Below are 18,836 nucleotides of genomic sequence, written 5' to 3'. Positions count from 1 at the left end.
CGGCGCCATCGAGGGGTCTGTAAAATTCAGCTCAGAGAGGGGGAGAGAGAGAGGGAGAGAGAGAGGGAGAGAGAGAGGGAGAGAGAGAGGGAGAGAGAGAGGGAGAGAGAGAGGGAGAGAGAGAGGGAGAGAGAGAGGGAGAGAGAGAGGGAGAGAGAGAGGGAGAGAGAGAGGGAGAGAGAGAGGGAGAGAGAGAGGGAGAGAGAGAGGGAGAGAGAGAGAGAGTGAGAGAGAGAGAGTGAGTGTGTGGGAGAGAGAGACAGAGTGGGGGGGGGAAGAGAGAGAGAGAGAGAGAGAGAGAAAGAAAGAGAGAGAGAGGGAAAGAGAGAGAGGGAGAGTTCAGTTATTGTGTAAAAAATAAACATTTTTTTTTTAAACCTACAAAAAAATCTGTAATTTGTCTATTCAGCTGACCCTTCAAAACACTCAGGGACTAAAACACTATTTTAGATGACTATCTGTGATCAGTTGAAAGGTGAAAAGTGGAAGCCATCCACATCATTTCTCGGTCCGTAACAAAAGTCAAAACAAAGAAAGTGGAATACAACAATAAATGCACACACCTTGGCTGGCCTGAATGCAAATCACTTAGGAATAACATTATTCACTTTCTTACCTCTAATTTAGAGTCAAGGTCAGCATCTGATGCAACTACATGTTCATCTTCTTTCTTTCCAGTCACTTTAATAAGCGTTTGCTTGGTCTTCCAGTACCTTTGTTGCATTTTGTTTACAACTGAATTGTCCTGGTTTCGAACATATCGACTATAAAGTTCTCGAGCATATCCACTGATAAAAGAGAAACAACTTGGGTTATTTATTAAATCTACATTACATCATGCCATCTAGTTGTCATGTCAGTCTCTTCTGCTGATCTGGAGTGACATGGAAATAACTTAGTTTGCAGTTCACAAGAGCAATTCTAGCAAAAGATTCATAGGTGCTGCTCAATTTGGAGAAAGGTTGAAAGTGGTATGCCTCAGGGGTCAGAGCTAGGTCCATTTTGTTCTTGATATAAAAGTATAATTTTGACAGGTACAGATATCCAAATAGGGTGATGATGCAAAAGTAGAAGGGAATTGCAAGAGTATGGAGGACGGCAGAAGACTTTATGAAGATGTAGGCAAGTTATGAGAATGGGCAGACAGATGCGGAAAAGTGTGAGGAAATGCATTTGGGAAGAAAAACAAGGAATGGAAGTATACAATTAATGGAAAGCCATTGAAGGGTGTAAAGAAACAAAGAGACTTTGGGTTACAAACACTTAATTCCTTGAAAGAGTGAGCACCATAAAGAAAGGCAAATAAGCATGTTGAACTTTAAATAGGAACTTAGAGTGCAAAGTGAGAGAGATTACACTGTTGTCACGGGACTGTATTTTTTTACTCCTCTGTTTGAAACAGTGTACCTTTAAGATAGAGAGGGAAGTGTTAGATTTCTGAGAACAGTTTGCCACGGCTTCATTTGTTACCCAGGCAACAGCAGGAGAGAGAGAGGTCACCTGGTGTAATGTTTCAATTTAATTGTGTAAAAACCAGCTAAAACCAGTTTTGAGAGACATCAGCGAAGCATGCTTACTGAAATTCTACAATGAGCTACAGGCTGTGTTAATCAGCTAAGCAGGAAAAATCCCTTTGGAGAGACCATTTTTATTGCTGGGGGACAGTAAAATTCCTTTTCTTTACTTACAATCTAAGAGTCTTTGCTTCAGGATTGAATTTCTCTTGACTGATTGGGTTTGCTGGCATTGGCAGTAAAGTTTCGACTGAGAGACTGCCAATTCTTAAAAATTCAATTAGACCTATTGCTGTGCTCATCATTGCAAGAACTGTGCGATGCCTGCTACAGCTGAATGCCAATCTACTAAGAGACTGTTTCATCAAATCCGTGTGGAGACTTCGAGTGGCATTTGATTATTTTTACACTAGGATACCTCACCCATCAGGAACATAACCCACAAAGACTAACAACCCAGTTATTTATTTATTCTTAAGGAACAGCTAATTTTTTAAAACATCATTCTTTTAAAAAAAAGGTTAACCGTTGATATTTGAGTGTATGCGTATGAATGGGGGAATTAGGTTAAAATAAGAAGTTATAAAAGGTCTTTAGACATAGGTTTATCTTAATAGCGTTTAAGATTTAGTGTTTAATAACTAGTTAATTTGTTGTTGTCTAAAGATACCTGGTTTGGTCTATTTTATTCTGGGGGTTACTAGAGTGTTTAATTTGACCATTTTCCGGTTGGGTGGGAAAACTTTAATAATATGCTGCGACCTGTGACAGGACTGAAGTGTCTCGGTTGTAACAATGTATATGTACAAACAATGGTTACAGGTGTGCAGCGGTGGGTACCCCATTATAAACAGGGCATTAAAACCATAAATAAAAACAAGAAATACTGGAAATACTCAACAGATCTGGCAGCATCTGCGGAGAGAGAAGCAGAGTTAGAATTATTAGAAAGATTAGAAATGTAACAGGTTTTAAGCAAATAAAACAGGGGTGGGGCAAGAGATAACAAAAGGCAAGGTGTTGATAGGACAGGGTCACGGAGAATAACTAACCAGAAGGTCATGGAGCAAAGGTAAATGGTATAATAATGGTGTGTTGAAAGACAAAACATTAGTTCAGAGGGGGTGTTAATGGACAGAAAAATGAACAGCCCTGGCCCAAAGCACAAACATGAAAAAAACCAGTGGTAAAAAAAATGAATGATGAAACAAACTAAAATAAAATAAAAAGAAAAAGGAAAAAAGAACTGAAAATAAAAAAGGGGGGTCTGTCATGCTCTGAAATGACTGAACTCAGTTTTCAGTCTGGCAGACTGTAGCGTGCCTAATCGGTAAAAACCATGAAGACCATAGACTGGTGCAGCGTAGATTCACCAGAGTGACACCAGGAATAGGTAAACGCACACTGGAGCAATGAAGACTTAGAAAAGATTTGAGAGGTTTTTAAAATTCTGAGGGGTTTTGATAAGGTGTCAGCTATGGCTCATTTAGTAGCAATCTCACCTATCAGGCCACAAGGTTCAGGGTTCAAGTCCCACTCCAGGGCTTGAGTATAAAAATCAAGGCTGACACTCCAGTGCAGTGCAGTACTTCATTGGCTGTAAAGCATTTTAGGACATCCAGTGGCCGTGAAAGATGCTATATAAATGTGAATATTTCTATCTATTTCCTTCGTTCGTAAAGGGAACAGTAGTACAGCGGTTATGTTCCTGGACTAGTAATCCAGGGGCCTGGACCAACAATAGGGGCCAGACCCACAACAATGTGGCTGACTTTTAACTGCCCTCTGAAATGGCCTAGCAAGCCACTCAGTTGTATCAAAACTGCTACAAGAAAGTTTAATAAGAATAAAACCAGACAGACCACCCAGCATCAACCTAGGCACTAGATACTTCGAAGGCACCACCAGCCTAGTCGACCCTGCAAAGTCCTTCTCACTAATGTCTGGGGACTTCTTCCAAAATTGAAACAACTGTCTCACAAGCTAGTCAAGCAACAGCCTGACATAGTCATACTCACAGAATCATACCTTTCAACCAATGTCCCAGACACCTCCATCATCATCCCTGGTTATGTCCTGTCCCTCTGGCAGGACAGTGCCACCAGAGGTCATGGCACAGTTATATACAGTTGGGGGGAGGGGAGGGGGGTGGCCCTGGGAATCCTCAACATTGACTCCACACCTCATGGCATCAGGTTAAACATGGGCAAAGAAACCTCCTGGTGATTACCACCTCTGTCCCTCAGCTGATGAATCAGAAATCCACCATGTTGAACATCACTTGCAAGAAGCACTAAGGATAGCAAGGGCACAGAATGGGGACTTCAATGTCCATCACCAGGAGTGGCTCGGTAGCACCACTAATAACTGAGCTGGCTGAGTCCTGAAGGACATAGCTTCCAGACTGGGCCTGCAACAATGCGATGGAAAAACATATTTGACCTCATCCTCATCAATCTGCCTGTTGCAGATGCATCTATTCATGAAAGTATTGGTAGGATTGACCACCGCACAGTCCTTATGGAGATGAAGTCCTGTCTTCACTCTGAGGACACCCTCCCTCGAGTTGTTTGGCACTAGCACCATGCTAAATGGGATAGATTCAGAACAGATCTGGCAGCTCAAAACTGAGCATCCATCAAGCATTGAGTCATCAGCAGCAGAATTGTATGCCACCACAATCTGTAGCTTCAGAGCCAGACATATCTCTCACTCAAGCCAGGGAACCATTCCTGGTTCAACGAGAGGTGCAGGAGAGCACGCCAGGAGCAGGAGCAGGTATACCTAAAAATGAGGTGTCAACCCAACGAAGCTACAATTCAGGACTATATGTATGCTAAACAGCAGAAGCAGCATGCGAGAGCCAGAGCAAACTGATCCAACAATCAACAGATCAGATCAAAGCTCTGCAGTCCTGCTACATCCAGTCATGAATGGTGGTGGACAGTTAACCACCGAACAGGAAGAGGCGGCTCCACGAACTTTCACATTCTCAATGATGGCAGAGCCCAGCACAAAAGTGCAAAAGGCAAAGTGAAGTATTTGCAACCATTTTCAGCAGAAGTGCTGAATTAATAATTCATTTCTGCCCGCTCCTGAGATCCCCAGCATCACAGATGCTAGACTTCAGACAATTTGATTCATTCTATGTTAGAACAAGAAATTGCTGAGTGCACTGTAAACAGAAAAGTCCATGAGCAACAACATCCCAGCTGTAGTGCTGAAGACATGTGCTCCAGAACTAGTCGCACCCCTAGCCAAGCTGTTCCAGTAGAGCTACAACAAACACTGGCACGTACCCGACAAAGTAGAAAATTGCCCACTTATGTCCTGTCCACAAAAGCCAGAACAAATCCAATTTCACCAATTAACACCCATCAGTATATTCTCAATCATCTGCAAAGTGATGGAAGGTATCATCAACAATGCTACCAAGTGGCACTTACCAGTGATCAGTTTGGATTCCAGCAGGACCACATGGCTCCAGACCTCATTACAGCCTTGGTCAAAACATGGACAAAAGAGCTGAATTCCAGAGGTGAGGTGAATGCAACTGCCCTAGACATGAATCACAGAATAATACAGTGCAGAAGAGGCCATTCGGCCCATCGAGTCTGCACCGATGCATAAAGACACCTGACCTGTCCACCTAATCCCATTTGCCAGCACTTGGCCCATAGCCTTGAATGTTATGACGTGCCAAGTGCTCATCTAGGTACTTTTTAAAAGGATGTGAGGCAACCCGCCTCTACCACCTTCCCAGGCAGGGCATCCCAGACCGTCACCACCCTCTGGGTAAAACAGTTCTTCCTCAAATTCCCCTTAAACCTCCCGCCCCTCACCTTAAACTTGTGACCCCTCGTAACTGACCCTTCAACTAAGGGGAACAGCTGCTCCCTATCCACCCTGTTCATGCCCCTCATAATCTTGTACACCTCGATCAGGTCACCCCTCAGTCTTCTCTGCTCCAGTGAAAACAACCCAAGCCTATCCAACCTCTCTTCATAGCTTAAATGTTCCATCCCAGGTAACGTCCTGGTGAATCACCTCTGCACCCCCTCCAATGCAATCACATCCTTCCTATAATGTGGCGACCAGAATTACACACAGTACTCCAGCTGTGGCCTTACCAAAGTTCTGTACAACTCCAACATGACCTCCCTGCTTTTGTAATCTATGCCTCGATTGATAAAGGCAAGTGTCCCATATGCCTTTTTCACCACCCTATTAACCTGCCCTTCTGCCTTCAGAGATCTATAGACAAACACGCCAAGGTCCCTTTGTTCCTCAGAACTTCCCAGTGTTAGGCCATTCATTGAATACTTCCGCGTCACATTACTCCTTCCAAAGTGTATCACCTCACACTTTTCAGGGTTAAATTCCATCTGCCACTTTTCTGCCCATTTGACCTTCCCGTCTATATCATCCTGTAACCTAAGACACTCCACCTCACTGTTAACCACTCGGCCAATCTTTGTGTCATCCGCGAACTTCCCCCCGACGTAGTCATCTATGTCGTTTATATAAATGACAAACAATAGGGGACCCAGCACAGATCCCTGTGGTATGCCACTGGACACTGGCTTCCAGTCACTAAAACAGTCATCTGGCATGACTCTCTGTCTCCTACAGCTAAGCCAATTTTGAAGCCACCTTATCAAGTTACCTTGTATCCCATGTGCATTTGCTTTTTTAATAAGTCTCCCATGTGGGACCTTGTCAAAAGCTTTGCTGAAATCCATGTAAACTACATCAACTGCACTACCCTCATCTACACACCTGGTCACATGCTCAAAAAAGTCAATCAAATTTGTGAGGCATGACCTCCCTCTGACAAAGCCATGCTGACTGTTCGTAATCAAATTTTGCCTTTCCAAGTGGAGATAGATTCTCTCCTTCAGAATTTTCTCCAATAGTTTCCCTACCACTGACGTGAGACTCACTGGTCTGTAGTTCCCTGGCTTATCTCTACAACCTTTCTTAAATAGTGGGACCACATTAGCTGTTCTCCAGTCCTCTGGCTCCTCCCCCGTGGCCAGAGAGGAATTAAAAATTAGGATCAGAGTCCCTGCAATCTCCAACCTCGCCTCCCACAGCATCCTGGGACACAAATCATCCGGACCTGGAGATTTGTCCACTTTTAAGCCTGCCAAAACCTTGTCACTCCCTATGACAATTTGCTCAAGAACCTCACAGTCTCTCTCTCCGAGTTCCATATCTACATCCTCATTCTCTTGGGTGAAGACAGATGTGAAGTATTCGTTCAACACCCTACCCAATGTCCTCTGGCTCCACCCACAGATTTCCCCCTTGGCCCGACTCTTTCCCTGGTTATCCTCTTCCCATTGATATACTTATAGAATATCTTGGCATTTTCCCTACTTTTACCAGCCAGTGCTTTCTCATATTCCCTCTTTGCTCTCTTAATTAAAAGCAAAATACTGCGGATGCTGGAAATCTGAAATAAAGACAAGAAGTGCTGGAACCACTCAGCAGGTCTGGCAGCATCTGTGGAAAGAGAAGCAGAGAAGCAACTCTGCTTCTCTTTCCACAGATGCTGTCAGACCTGCTGAGTGGTTCCAGCATTTCTTGTCTTTATTGCTCTCTTAATTGCTTTCTTAAGCTCCATCCTACACTTGCTGTACTCCACTAATGCTTCCATTGATTTGCTATCCTTGTATTTGCTAAAAGCCTCTTTTCCTTCTCATCGTACCCTGAATGTTTTTGGTCATCCATGGATCTCTGGGCTTGTTGCTCCTACCTATTACCCTAGAGGGAACATGTTGGGCCTGTACCCTTCCCATTTCCTTTTTGAATGCCCCCCACTATTCTTCTGTAGATTTCCCGACAAGTAACTCTTTCCAATCTACCTTGGCCAGATCCTGCCTTATTTTACTAAAATTTGCTCTCCCCCAATCCAAAACCTTCTTTTGCAACTTGTCTATTTCCTTCTCAATAACAATCCTGAACTGTACCATATTATGGTCGCTATCACCAAAATGTTCCTCCACCAACACATCAACCACCTGTCCGGCTTCATTCCCCAGAATTAAGTCCAGCACTGCACCCTCCCTTGTTGGATCTTCTACATATTGAGCTAAAAGGTTCTCCTGTATACATTTTCAGAACTCCACTTCATCTAAGCCCTTAACACGATGACTATCCCAATTAATGTTGGGAAAGATGAAATCACCTAACATAAAACTCCCGGGAGCGACGGCTTACAGGTCGAGTTGTACTCGGCCCTGTGGGACTGGGTCGGCCCGGACCTGCTGGAAGTATACGAGAGCATGCTCCTGGCCGGCAGCATGTCAGAATCCATGAGAAAAGGCATCATCACCCTCATTTACAAGCAGAGGGGGAGAGGGCAGAAATCAGAAATTGGCGGCCCATCTCACTGCTTAATGTTGATTACAAGATTCTGTCCAAAGTCATAGCCAGTCGAGTCAAGTCTGCTCTGGAGTTGGTGACTCACCCCGATCAGACCTGTACTGTACCCGGCAGGAAGATCTCTGATAGTCTCGCGCTACTCAGGGATACGATCGCCGACGTACGGGACAGGAGGGTGGACACCTGCCTCATCAGTCTGGACCAGGAGAAGGCTTTTGACAGGATATCGCACACCTACATGATGGACGTGCTTTCCAAAATGGGGTTTGGGGAGGGAATCTGCAATTGGATCCAACTGCTCTACACAAACATTAGTAGCGCAGTCTCAATCAACGGGTGGGAATCGGAAAGTTTCCCGATCAAATCTGGAGTCAGACAGGGCTGCCCTCTGTCCCCGGTCTTGTTTGTTTGCTGTATTGAACCCTTTGCTGAGTCTATTAGGAAAGATGCGAGCATAAGAGGGGTGACAATCCCAGGCAGCGGAGGCACTCAGGTCAAAACCTCCCTGTACATGGATGACGTCGCCGTTTTCTGCTCGGATCCGCTGTCCGTGCGCAGACTGATGAGCATCTGCGACCAGTTCGAACTGGCCTCGGGAGCTAAAGTTAACCACGGCAAGAGCGAGGCCATGTTCTTTGGCAACTGGGCTGACCGATCCTTTGTCCCCTTCACCGTCAGGTCAGATTACCTGAAGGTGCTGGGGATATGGTTCGGAAGGGCCGGGGAGTGCACCAAAACATGGCAGGAGCGAGTAGCCAAGGTACGAAAAAAGTTGGGCATGTGGGGGCAGCGATCTCTCTCCATTGTGGGTAAGAACCCGGTCATCAGGTGCGAGGCGCTCACGTTGTTGCTCTACGTGGCGCAGGTCTGGCCCATACCCCACTCCTGCGCCGCGGCAGTCACCCGAGCCATTTTCCGCTTCGTCTGGGGATCTAAAATGGACCGGGTCCGGAGGGACACGATGTTCAAATCTCTGGACAAGGGCGAGAAAAATGTACCCAACGTGGCCCTCATCCTGATGACCACCTTCGTGTGCGGCTGCATCAAGCTTTGTGTAGATCCCCAGTACGCAAACTCCAAGTGTCACTACGTGCTGAGGTTCTATCTGTCCCCGGTGTTGCGAAGGATGGGCCTGGTCACATTGCTGCGGAACGCTCCGTGCAGTTGGGACGTGCCGTACCACCTATCCTTCGTGGAACAGTTTCTGCAGGAAAACACCTTTGACCACTGGTCCATCAGGCAGTGGTCTGCACGGAATGTCCTCAAGGCCCTACGGGAAAAGGAAACGGTGGATCCTGTCGGATGGTTCCCCGAGCAGACCGTCAAAGTCATTTGGCGGAATGCCTCATCACCAGAACTTTCAAACAAGCACCAAGACGTAGCTTGGCTGGTGGTGAGAAGGGCCCTCCCCGTCAGATCCTTCATGCACACCCGAAGTCTCGCCCCCTCCGCACAGTGCCCCCGCGTTGGCTGTGGTGGGCAAGAGACGGTCGCCCACCTCCTCCTGGAATGTGACTTTGCAAAGCAGGTGTGGAAAGAGATGCAGTGGTTTTTGTCAAGGTTCATCCCAAGCAGCTCTGTAACACAGGAGTCTGTGCTCTACGGGCTGTTCCCAGGGACGCACACCGAGACAAACATCAACTGCTGCTGGAGGACTATCAATTCGGTGAAAGACGCCCTTTGGTCTGCCCGAAACTTGCTGGTCTTCCAGCGCAAAGAGTTGTCCACCGCCGAATGTTGCAGACTGGCACATTCCAAGGTCCAGGACTACGTGCTGAGGGACGCACTAAAGTTTGGGGCAGCCGCAGCAAAGGCTCAATGGGGAAAGACCACAGTGCAAGGTTCCCCCACCAAGATGGACTGAGGGGCTGGATTAATGGGAAACCCCTCGAACTGTATCGTTAATATTCTCAATTGCTGTAAATGTAAAACTGTAATTGACATGACAATTGTGAAACAGAAGGGTTGGGAAGAAACTCATGACAGTATTGAAGGAAACTGATCTCCCTTGCAATGTTTGTATTTTTTGGTGCTGTTTGGAAACTGTTTGGCAATGTAATTTTTACAGATTTTTATGAATAAAGTATATTTTGGAAATAAAAAAAAAAAATCTTCTACATATTGAGCTGAAAAGTTCTCCTGTACACATTTTAAGTACTCCACTCCATCTAAGCCCTTAACACGATGACTATCCCAATTAATGTTGGGAAAGTTGAAATCACCTAATATAATTACCCTGTTATTTTTACACACTTCTGCGAATTGCGCACATATTTGCTCCTCAATTTCCCACTGACTATCTGGGGGTCCATAATTAACACCTAGCAATGTGGCTGTCCCTTTTTTAATTTCTAAACTCTACCCATAAAGCTTCATTTGATGCCCCCGCCAAGATATCATCTCTCCTTACTGCAGTAACTGACTCCTTAACTAATATTGCAATGCCCCCTCCTCTTTTACCCCCTCCTCTGTCTCGCCTGAAGATTCTATATCCCGGGATATTGAGCTGCCAATCCTGCCCCTCCCTCAACCATGTCTCCATGATGGCTACTATATCACACTTCCACATGTCAATCCTTGTCCTTAACTCATCCGTTTTACCTGCAATACTCCTGGCATTAAAGTAGAGGCGTTCAATCCTGGTCTTACTCCCTTGAAACTTACTTCCGCTGTATTCCCTCTGACTTGTTCGCTTTTCTGTGTTTAGCTGTGTCCCTATTCTGCTAGGAGTCTGCATCCCCTCCCCCTGCCAAATTAGTTTAAATTCTTCCCAACAGTACAAGCAAACCCGCCAGCAAGGATGTTAGTCCCCCTCTGGTTCAGATGTAGACCGTCCCGCTTGTACAGGTCCCACCTTCCCCAGCAATGGTCCCAGTGGTCCAGGATTCTAAAACCCTCCCTCCTGCACCAATTCTTAAGCCACGCATTCATCTGTGCTATTCTCCGATTTCTACACTCGCTAGCACGTGGCACTGGGAGTAATCCAGAGATTACAACCCGGGATGTCTTGCTCTTTAGTCTACTGCCTAACTCCCTGAATTCTTGATGCAAGACCTCATCCTTCTTTCTACCTATGTCATTGGTACCAACATTCAGGATGCCTGAAGGCAGCTTTTAACTAAGTATGGCACCATGGAGATCTAGTAAAGCTGAAGTCAATAGGAATCAGGGTGGAAACTCTCCATTGGTTGGAATCATACCTAGCACAAAGGAAGATGGTCGTGGTTGTTCGAGATCATCTCAGCCCCAGGACATCATTGCAGGAGTTTCTCAGGGCTGTAGCCTGGGCCTAGCTATCTTCAGCTACTTCAACAATGACTTTCCCTCCATCATAAGATCAGAAGTGGGGATATTTAGTGTTCAGTCCCTCCTCAGATAACAAAGCAGTCTGTGCCTGCACACAGCAAGATCTGGACAACATTCAGGCTTGTGTTGATAAATGGCAAGTAACATTCACATCATACAAGTGCCAGGCAGTGATCATCTCCAAGAAGAGAGCATCTAACCAATTCCCCTTGACATTCAATGGCATTACCATCTCCGAAACCCCCACCATCAAAGTCCTGGGGGTCACCATTGACCAGAAACTGAATTGGACCAGCCTCATGAATAATGTGGCAATAGGAGCAGGTCAGAGGCTGGGTATTCTGCAGCAAGTGACTCCCCAAAGCCTGTCCACCATCTACAAGGCACAAGTTAGGAATGTGATGTAATACACTCCACTTGCCTAGATGAGTGCACTCAGGCAGCTTGACATCATCCAGGAAATAGCAGCCCACTTGACTGGCACCTCATCCACCACCTTAAACATTCACTCCCTCTACCACTGATGCACAGTAACAGCAGTGTGTACCATATACAAGATGCACTGCAACAACTCGCCAAGGCGCTTTTGACAGCACCTCCCAAATCCACGACCTCTACCGCCTAGAAGAACAAGAGCAACAGGCTCATGGGAACACCAACTCCTGCATGTTCCCTTCCAAGGCTCACTACCACCTTCTTAATTACTCTTAAGTATGGGCATTAATTGTTGGCCTTGCCAGCAATGGCCACATCCGATGAATGAATATAAAAAGGAAGGCAGTGTGAGCAGTTGTCAATGTAAAACGGTTACCAAGAAAGTGAGTGGAGAGGTTGGGAAAAATTTATTTATATAGATAGCTATTATCAGCCACGATCATATTGAATGGCGGGGCAGGCTCAATGGGCTGAATGGCATACTCCTATGTTACTATGTTCCTATTAGAATATTGGAATGTTTTGCTGCAAGAAGTAGTTGAATAGATATATTAACCATCATGTTTCATGATGCAGCAATTTGCTGATGAAAATCAGCACTTTCACTGCCTCTGGGAAGACGTCTCAGAATGCCTGAAATGTTCTTGTTCACATAGAGTCATAGAGTCGTACAGCATAGAAACAGGCCCTTCGGCCCACCGCTCCAATGCCGACCATAATGCCTATCTATACTAATCCCACCTGCCTGCATTAATTCCATATTCCTCTATACCTTGCCCATTCAAGTACCTGTCCAGACGCCTCTTAAATGTTGCTACTGTTCCTGCCTCCAGCACCTCCTCAGGCAGCTCATTCCAGATACCCACTATTCTTTGTGTGAAATATTTACCCCTTTGATCCCCTTTAAACCTCCTCCCTCTCACCTTAAAACTATGCCCTCTAGTTTTAGTCACTCCTACCATGGGAAACAGACTCTGGCTATCTACCCTATCTATGCCTCTCATAATTTTATATATACCTCTCAGCCTCCTTCGCTCCAGGGAAAACAGACCCAGCCTATCCAATCTCTCTTTATAACTCAAGCTCTCCAAACCAGGCAACATCTTTTCATTCCACAGTTCCGAAGAAGGGTCACTGACCCGAAACGTTAACTCTGCTTCTCTTTCCACAGATGCTGCCAGACCTGCTGAGTGGTTCCAGCATTTCTTGTTTTTATTTCAGATTTCCAGCATCCGCAGTATTTTGCTTTTGTTAACATCCTTGTAAATCTTTTCTGCACCCTCTCTAGCTTAATCACATCTTTCCTGTAGTGTGGTGACCAGAACTGCACACAGTGCTCTAAATGCGACCTAACTAACGTTATGTACAACTGTAACATGAGGTCCCAACTCTTGGACACAATGCCTCGGCTGATGAAGGCAAGCATGCCATATGCCTTCTTCACCACCCTGTCTACCTGTGTTGCCACTTTCAGGGAACTATGCACCCCAAGGTCTCTCTGCTCAACAACACTCCCCAGGGCCCTGCCATTCACTGTATATCTCCTGCCCTGGTTTAACTTCCCAAAATGCATCACTTCACACTTGCCTGCGTTAAATTCCATTTGCCACTCCTTGCCCACTTTCCCAGTTGATCTATATCCTGTTGGAACCTTAGACAACCTTCTTCACTGTCCACTAAACCACCAATTTTGGTGTCATCTGCAAACTTACTAATCATGCCCCTTACATTCACATCCAAGTCATTAATATATATGACAAACAACAGAGGGCCCAGCACTGATCCCTGCGGCACACCACTGGTCACCGGCCTACAATCTGAAAAACAACCCTCCACTACCACCCTCTGCCTCCTACCACCAAGCCAATTTTGCATCCAATTTGCTAACTCATCCTGGATCCCATGTGTTCGAACCTTCTAGACCAGCCTACCATGCGGGACCTTGTCAAAGGCCTTGCTAAAGTCCATGTAGACAACATCCATCGCCCTGCCCTCAATCAACCTCTTGGTCACCTCCTCGAAAAACTCAATCAAATTCATGAGACATGATTTTCCACGCACAAAGCCATGCTGACTATCCCTAATCAGATCATGCCTTTCCAGATGCACATAAATCCTGTCTCTCAGAATTCCTTCCAATAACTTTCCCACCACTGATGTTTGCAGTTTCTCTGTTATCCAAATATGGTATGCATCCTGGTTATTGTAGTGCAGTGGTTAAATTACTGGACTTGTAACAGAGAGGTCTGGACCAAAAATCTGGAGAAAATGAATTCAAATCCCGCAGTTTGAGAAAGTCTGGAAATAAAAAGCTGCTATCAATAAAGAGTGACCATGAAGCTGTTTGATTGTAGTAAAGCTCCAACTGGTTCATTTATGCCCTTTAGGGAAGGAAACCTGCCATCCTTGCATGCTCTCACCTTTATGGGACTCCAGTCCCATTGGTTGTCTCTTAACTACCCCCTGAAGTGACCGAGCAAGCCACTCAGCTGCATCAAATTGCTATCCAGTTGTTCATGAAGGCAGCCTCTAACCACCTTCTCTGAGAAACTAGGGATCGGCAATAAATACTTGCCAATGCGACCACATTCCAAGAATAAATTTTAAAAAGATCATGGCTGGCTTCTCTTTGAACCTACTGCAGATATTTAAATGCTGAAGCAAAGTAATTGAAGAATTCATTCTTGGGATGTGGGTGCATTGGTAAGGCCAGTATTTATACATTTGATCTGGAAGGATGCAGAGTTAGATGTGCTTCTGCGTAAAGAAACATGACAAGTAAGTGACCTGAATCACACAGAATCATTACAGTGCAGAAGGAGGCCATTTGGCCCATCGTGAACTCAACGACTCTCCGAAAGAGCAATCTCCTCAGTTCCATTCCCCTGCCTTCTCCTCAGAACCATGCACATTCTTCCTTTTCATATAACTGTCTAATTCCCTTTTGAATGCTTCAATTGAACCTGCCTCCACCACATTCTCAGGCAGCGCATTCCAGACCTTAACCACTTGCTGCGTGAAAAAGTTTTTCCTCATGTCACTTTTGCTTCTCTTACCAAATACTTTAAATCTGTGCCCTCTCATTCGCGATCCTTTCACAAGTGGGAACAATCTTTCTCTATCTACTCCGTCTAGACCCCTCATGATTTTGAATACCTCAATCAAATCACTTCTCAGAATCATAGAGAGATACAGGCCCTTTGGCCCACCGAGTCTCTGCTGACCAACTACCACCCATTTATACTAATCCTACATTGATCCCATATGCCCTACCACATCCCCACCATTCTCCTACCACCTACCTACACTAGGGGCAATTTACAATGGCCAATTAACCTATCAACCTGCAAGCCTTTGGGAGGAAACCAGAGCACCCGACGGAAACCCACGCAGTCACAGGGAGAACTTGCAAACTCCACACAGGCAGTACCCAGAACTGAACCCAGGTCGCTGGAGCTGTGAGGCTGCAGTGCTAACCACCACGCCACTGTGCCGCCCATAGTGCCAGAGTCGGTGAGTTCACGATGGGCCAGATAGCCTCCTTCTGCACTGTAATGATTCTGTGATTCTGTGAGATTTGGGTCACTTACTTGCCATGCTTCTTTACCCAGAAGCACATCTAACTCTGCATCCTTCCAGATCAGACATATAAATACTCTGCCTTCTCTTCTCCAAGGAAAATAATCCTAAATTCTCCAATCTATCTTCATACTTGAAATTCCTCATTCCTGGAACCATTCTCGTGAATCTTTTTTGTACTTTCTCCAATGTCTTCATGACTTTCCTACAGTGCAGTGGCCAGAACTGGACACAATACTCCAGCTGAGGCCGAACTAATGTCTTATACAAGTTCAACATAACTTCCTTGCTCTTGTACTCAATGCCTCTATAAAGCCCAATGTCTAGGTCATTAATATATATCAGGAAAAGCAAGGGTCCCAACACTGATCTCTGGGCAACTCCACTACAAACCTTCCTCCAGCCCAAAAAACATCCATTAACCACTACTCTTTGTTTCCTGTCACTCAGCCAATTTCATATCCATGTTGCTACTGTCCCTTTTATTCCATGAGCTATAAGTTTGCTCACAAGCCTGTTGTGTGGCACTGCATTAAACGCCTTTTGAAAGTCCATGCACACGACATCAACAGCATTGCCCTCATCAATCCTCTCTGTTACCTCCTCAAAAAGCTCCAGCAAGTTATTTAAACACGATTTTCCCTTAAGAAATCCATGCTGGCTTTCCTTAATTAACTCACATTTGTCCATGTGACTATTGATTTTGTCCCAAAATATTTTTGAGAAGTTTTCCTACCACTGAAGTTAAACTGACCGGCCTGTAGACACTGGGCTGATCTTTACACCCTTTTTTGAACAAGGGTGTAACATTTGCAATTCTCCAGTCCTTTGGCACCACCCACAAGTCTAAGGAAGACTGAAAAATTATGGCCAGTGCCTCTGCAATCTCCACTTTCACTTCCCTCAGTATCCTTAGATGCATCTCATCTGGTTCTGGTACTTTATCCACTTTAAGTACAGACAGCCTATCTAATACTTCCTCTTTATCAATTTTAAACCCCTCTAGTGTCTGACTTACCTCCTCTTTCAACATTACCAAGGAAGAAGATGCAAACCAGGCAAAGACAGATGCAAAGTATTCATTTAATACCTCAGTTATGCCCTCTGCCTCCATGTGTAAATCCACCTTATGGTCCCTAATCAGACCCATTTCTCCTTTTACCACCCTTTTACTATTTATATGCCTACAGAAAACTTTGGGATTTCCTTTAATGTTAGCTACCAGTCTCTTCTCATAAGCTCTCTTTGCTTCTCTTATTAGCTTTTTCACTTCCCCTCTGGATCTTCTATATTCAGCCTGGTTCTCAATAATATTTTCTCCCAGGCATCGGTCATAAGCACACTTTTTCTTTCTCTCAATCTCTACCTTTTTTGCCATCCAGGGAGCTCTGGATTTGTTTGCCCTACGTTTCCCCTTCGAGGGAACATACCCTGACTGTGCCTGAACTATCTCTTCTTTGAAGGTAGCCCATTGTTCATCTACCGATTTTCCTGCCAGTTTTTGACTTCAATTTATTCACCCCAGCTCTGTTCTTACCCCATTGAAGTTGGCCTTCCCCAGTTAATTATTCTTACCCTGGATTGCTCTTTGTCCTTTTCCATTGTTAGCCTAAACCTTATGATACAATGAACACTATCTCCTAAATGTTCTCCTACTGATACTTGATCCACTTGACCCACCTCATTCTCAAGAACCAGGTCTAACAGTGTCTCCTTTCTCCTGGACTAGCAACATATTGTTGTAGAAAATTCTTCTGTACACACTCTAGGAACTCTTGCCCCTCTCTGCCCTGTACACTATTATTATCCCAGTCTATGTTTAGATAATTAAAGTCCCCATTATAATTACCCTATAATTTTTGCACCTCTCTGTAATTTCCTTGCAAATTTGTTCCTCCACTAACTTCCCACCAGCTGGTGGCCGATAGACAACACCAAGCAATGTAACCACACCTTTTTTGTCCCTTAGCTCTAGCCAAATTGATTCTGTCCTCGAGCCCTCTGGGAGATCCTTTTACTCCAGCACTGCAATGCTCTCCTTAATCAATACTGCCACCCCTCCTGCTTTTCTCCCTTTCCTAAATCCAGGAATATTTAACACCCAGTCCTGCCCTTCCTTGAGCCAGGTCTCTGTTATAGCCACAGTCATATTCCCACATGACAATTGGTGTCTGTACCTCACCAGTCTTATTAACCACACTCCATGCATTCACACACACGCACATTAACCCTGAGGGGAGGAGAGTTTTGGGGAAATAGTGACCATAGTCTAAGTTGATTTATTATGAAAATAATCATAAAGAAAAAAGGTGAACTAACCATAAATTTAATGGACTGGACTTTAGCTAATTTCAGTGGAATGAAGTGGGGGAGGGGTCTAATCTAGATTAACTAGTGGGAAAAAATGGCACATCCAATAACGAACGGTATTAGAATACAAGAAGGATATCATACAGGTTACATAAATTCTGACATAGGATTAAATGGTGCACTTCAAAGGCTAAGGTTCCATTGATAAATAATGGTATTGAAGGCAAAATGAGGGTCATAAATAAGGATATGAAAAATATGGCGGAGGGATATTTTTGCAGAAGAGAACCATGAGAATATGAAAAGAATGGAAAGGATGCAAACTAAAATTACGAAGACAAGAGCAAATATGATAGACGATTGCCAGACAACATAAAGAGAAATAGCAAGTACTTTCATAAATAAAAGGATTGTCAAGGAAGGGGTGGGAACAAATAGAGAACATCTTGCATTCAAGTGCAAAGGAATGACACAGATGGCTAAGTAATTTGCCTCAGTACTTACAGAGGAAGGTAAAAGGGAGGACTGCAGGAATATTTGATGAGGATGTGGAAGCGTTTGTTTCTCAAGGTAAATATTCAAAAGAAATCTGTATTGAAAGAATTAATCAGACTAAAAGTTGGAAAGTCACCAGGGCCAAATGGTATAAATCCCAGAATACTGAAGGAGTTTATAAGAGGAGAGAGCAGAAACAGATGGTGTAGCCCAGGAATTTGTGCTGGAACCTCATTTGTTTTCCATTTACATAAATAATTTGAACACAGGATAAAAAAGGAATAATATCAAAGATTATTGATGTCAAGAGAGGTGGCATGACAAACTGTGAGGGACGACAATTTGAGAGACTACAGGACAACACAGACATATTAATGTGAAAATGCAGAGAAACAAGAACCAGTCCATATGGGGAAAAGAACAGTGAATAAAAGTAAACTCTGAATAATAAAATCCTTAACAGAGTGGAGGAACAGAGAGATCTGCGTATAGATATTCGGGGTAATTTGTATCTTCACCAGTTGGGCAGCAAGCTGATGGAGGGGATCACTTGCCTATTGTAGAGCCTGCCCAATTTTCATCCTATTGAGATTAAAATGATGAAAGCTGGGTGGGTTCCACAGAGAGAAAGTGGTCCATACCATCATTTTCAGCACTGGATGACAATCTGACAAAGCAGATCACTTGACCATGCAGAATGGCCTGCTGTGCTGTTATTTTAATTAATCTACATTAGTTTGTTTCTCTACACACACATACATGTAAGCAAAAGGCACAAACAAAACTGTTCCTGTGTATGATTTGTCA

The 18,836-nt window shown here is 44.6% G+C and overlaps 1 protein-coding gene across 1 annotated transcript in view; it reads right to left on the bottom strand.

The window, feature by feature from the left end:
* Positions 1 to 4,153, bottom strand: part of ica1 (islet cell autoantigen 1) — a 200,011-nt gene extending 195,858 nt beyond the window's left edge. The window contains exons 1-2 of the mRNA XM_068051235.1: positions 4,143 to 4,153; positions 617 to 788 (exon numbers count right to left, since the gene is read on the bottom strand). Of these exons, the coding sequence (XP_067907336.1) occupies positions 617 to 788; positions 4,143 to 4,153 (183 nt within the window). The remainder of the gene's footprint in view (positions 1 to 616; positions 789 to 4,142) is intronic.
* Between the last annotated feature and the right edge of the window lie 14,683 nt (positions 4,154 to 18,836).

Source organism: Heterodontus francisci, chromosome 2 (assembly GCF_036365525.1).
Source record: "Heterodontus francisci isolate sHetFra1 chromosome 2, sHetFra1.hap1, whole genome shotgun sequence".
Taxonomy (NCBI): Eukaryota; Metazoa; Chordata; class Chondrichthyes; order Heterodontiformes; family Heterodontidae; genus Heterodontus; species Heterodontus francisci.
This window is presented reverse-complemented; position numbering and strand designations above follow the sequence as displayed.